Source organism: Phalaenopsis equestris, unplaced genomic scaffold (genome assembly GCF_001263595.1).
Source record: "Phalaenopsis equestris unplaced genomic scaffold, ASM126359v1 Scaffold000016, whole genome shotgun sequence".
Lineage (NCBI taxonomy): Eukaryota > Viridiplantae > Streptophyta > Magnoliopsida > Asparagales > Orchidaceae > Phalaenopsis > Phalaenopsis equestris.
In genome coordinates, this window is record NW_018164458.1 from 159,441 (window position 1) to 163,082 (window position 3,642).

Below are 3,642 nucleotides of genomic sequence, written 5' to 3' on the forward strand. Positions count from 1 at the left end.
CCCCCCCTCCAACTCTAAGCCCTAGTCATGCCACCAGGAGATTCATGTTTGAGACCACCCGAAAAGGGATACAACGAGAGATCTGCCGACCTTAGCAGAGATTTACAGACCTTAAAGATGAATCCCATGGGGAAATTACTTTCGATCGTGACAAGGAAGGTTGAATGGGTGAAAAATACGAGAATTTCTATCCTTTCTATAGAGAGGATTTCAGTGATGAGGAAGAAAAATCATGATTCTTTGAATTCCAGTATCAGAGAAACCAAGAGAGGAGCTCACATATTGAGGACACAGAGACTTTGAAATAAATGTTGATCTATTAGAGTTTGATGGAGGTATCGTTTCAGATGATTTCATCGAATTTCTGCAATCTGTTGAGAGGATCTCTAAGTATTATTAATTAATCCACTGAGTCATGATTATACCAATCAGGACGAGTGTTGGTGAGAGTTGGTCTGATCAAATTTCCAGCCTCTGTCGCACTACAATTGACCCTATTAGAGGGGTTAGTTGCGTTGTGACACTCCAGCACTTCAGCCATACCGGCTAAGCCACCCCAATCATCCCACAATTGATATTGTAACCCCTACACTTACTATCATTGCTGTTGTAAACCACTTTCCGCCGTAACTGTTGTTGTCCTCAAAGCCGCACCTGCACTCATGCCTCACCTTACTCACCCTCCCATAACTTCTTCTGTCTTTACCACCCCACCTGCACCCCTATTTTTTCACTATACTCAACCCCAACCCTTCCACTGCTGACAACCACCCCAATATCAGCCCCGTGTTGTTGCTGCAAGCCCCCATCCATCGTTCCCCAAGAGGGCCATTTGGGTGTTTGAGTCATTTATTTTCCTTTTTGAAGAATATTTGTTGTAACTTTTTTTTATTTCAGCAATAGTATTTTCGTTCCTATTTTGGGTTGGGTTAACTCTAGTATCAAAGATTTAATAGGATAATTTTGGTTCCAGACTTAAAAAAATTTTCACAAAGGCATCCCTGCAGTTTGAGTCTTTTGAGCATTTTCAATAACATTTATCTTTGAAATTTTATGCTGCACTATGGTATTTAATGTTTGTTGTGCATGTTTTTCTGCTTAGTCATTTTCTTAAAAATATTTTTATGTCTCAAGAAATTCATTATTCATGGTAAGCTAACTGGTTGCCTTTTTATCCATTTTTATTTTTATTACAAATATAAAATTGTTAAAAATTGTTATGCTGTACAAATATCTTTATATGCAGTTTTTTTTTCTTTTGTTTAATTTAGTGTTTAATTCCGATGAGTACCGTGTGATAGTCATTTGCATCACTTTGGTATTGAAAGTCACTTTTTACATCATTCCTACCAGGAGTTCACTGCTTTCATTCCTTTATCTTTTGTAACCTTTAATGGCTATACTGTTTTCAATCCGTCTTTTAGCCTGATATTATTACTCTTCTAACTAAGTAGGTAATCATCAAGGATAAGAAAGCTCCTTTATATTTTCTTTTGGCCCTGTGTTATCTACTACTCTAAGAAGATGGGTTATATAAGCTTAATTCTCAAGCATCAATGTCCCAATTGTTGCAGTGAATAGTTACCTATCCTTGCATACATAAGGCTTTCTTTCGCATTAGTTCAAGCATACAAAATTAAATTAAATTGATAAAACATATGTGCCATCCTTTCCATTATCATGTTTAACTTGTTAGTTAAGCCAACCAAAGCTTCTTTTTTTTTTTTTTTTTTGAAGGACAATGAGAAAACCAATGACAATAATTGTCATAAACAATCACGGTGGTGCAATCTTCAGTTTTCTACCTATCGCTGATAAGACACAGCAAAATGTGCTAAACCAATACTTCTACATGTCACATGATATCTCAATTGGAAAGCTGTGTGGTGCTCATAGGTACAGTAAATTAATCATGTAATTTTTTACTTCCAGTTTTAATTTTTCCCTTTCTATTTGTTTTTGGCAATCTATATTGCTCGTGCTTTTTTTATCGTATCCCAATTTATTTTACTGTCTCAATTCATTTCAATGTCTTTGAAAGTCTACCAAACAGACCATATAGAAAGGATCCAGTTCCGTTATTTTTTTCTGGGGTACTTTTTCATTTTTATTAAAAATCCTACGCATTCATGAATTAGTGAATAAATGGTATTTGTTTTCAATTATGAAAAGCATTAAGATTTATCTTGAGCTTTGTATGTGCTCGAATAATCTGATATAATGCCCTGCAAAAATTTACCATAATAAGGTCTGCATATCTGCATTCTTATGGTGCGTGTTTTCAGCTATCTTTTTCATTGTGAATTAAATTTTGAGCTCACAGATCACTTAGCATTGAATTATGGGTTCCTGTGAAATTTTGTTGCACATGATTTTCTCTTAAAATTGGCATGAATACTAAAGTTCCTGAAATGCTTTAATCTTAAGCTGCATAGCTTTTATGATACGGGTTCAGGTATGCAAGGGTTTCGAAGATACTGAATCTAATGTAGTTACAAGTTTTGAACTTTTAAGAGGGATGCTCAAAGCATAAATTTTTATGCTCAAGGGAATTTTCTGGGTTTATAAGGAGCTGAAAATGAATTTGCAGAGTGAAGCATTTGCTGGTGCAGACAAAAATGGAACTGCAGCATGCTTTACAGGAATCGCAGCAAGATTATGATGATTGTGTAATTGAAGTTGACAGTTCCATTACAGATAATGCGAAGTTTCACAGGTTTTTGCTTTACTTATTCTCCACTCAGAGCTTTTCCCCGGAATTTTCTCTGAAAAATGTTCATTTTTTCAGCGTCTTAAGGAAGTTCTGTGGTCAAGCCGTTGATCAAGCATTTAGAGCCCTTTCTGTTGCCCCAATAACTCAATATCTCTCTGATAGCCTGTTTATTTGTAAAATCTGGAAAGTGGAGTACTCACTATATAGGCAAGTTCATTGTTGGCTTTTCTTGAATAAACCGTTTTAAAATTCATGCGAAAATCTGGGCAGAAAGTTTTTAGTTTGGTTCAAAATTTCTTTTTTATATCCGTTCTTTTGATCCAGAATTCAACTTTCTGCTCCAACGACAACTCAGATCAAACATTACGGGAAAGATTTCTATCATGAAGGCTTTGTTCTAGCGATATCATTGGATGACAACATTGTAGGATATGGCGAGGTTTGTGTGCTCTTTTTTTCCCACCAACTTCAAGATACTCACCCCTCTTACATTTGCGTGATGTGGTTCATGCGCGCTAACCGTTTCTGTTTTTGTCATATTTAAATATTCGTGTCTAAGAGAGGACATTCTTACTTAGAGAAAGTAACGCAGGGTGCCAGGGGGAACCCTCGACTAGTTTGGTCTAGGGACTGCCGCTTAGTTATTTTAGTATTATATATTTACTTTTGTGATGTTTTAGAGTTATTTTTTTGTTGTATTTGTTTTGGGACATCCGTCGGCATCTCCCTTTTTCCTTTATGGTTGTATTCAAGGGTTCTGAGTGGTGCTCGGGTTGTATCTTATTCCGGAGGTGGCGTTTATCTTATCTTTCTAATACCCTAGCCCCATTCCTTTCTCGCACCGGCTTTCTTCCCCTCACCTCTCCGCCTTGTTGCCGGTCGCAGAAAAGTCGTCCGCTTGCTATGTTCCTCGGATCCGTCACCTACCC

General features: G+C 36.8%; 1 protein-coding gene across 1 annotated transcript in view; it reads left to right on the top strand.

Annotated features, from left to right (window-relative positions):
• LOC110018366 (protein PHYLLO, chloroplastic) overlaps positions 1-3,642 on the top strand; it is a 186,472-nt gene that overhangs the window by 115,207 nt on the left and 67,623 nt on the right. Inside the window, exons 16-19 of the mRNA XM_020715657.1 lie at positions 1,738-1,896; positions 2,591-2,716; positions 2,789-2,920; positions 3,038-3,152. Coding sequence (XP_020571316.1) covers positions 1,738-1,896; positions 2,591-2,716; positions 2,789-2,920; positions 3,038-3,152 — 532 coding nt within the window. The remainder of the gene's footprint in view (positions 1-1,737; positions 1,897-2,590; positions 2,717-2,788; positions 2,921-3,037; positions 3,153-3,642) is intronic.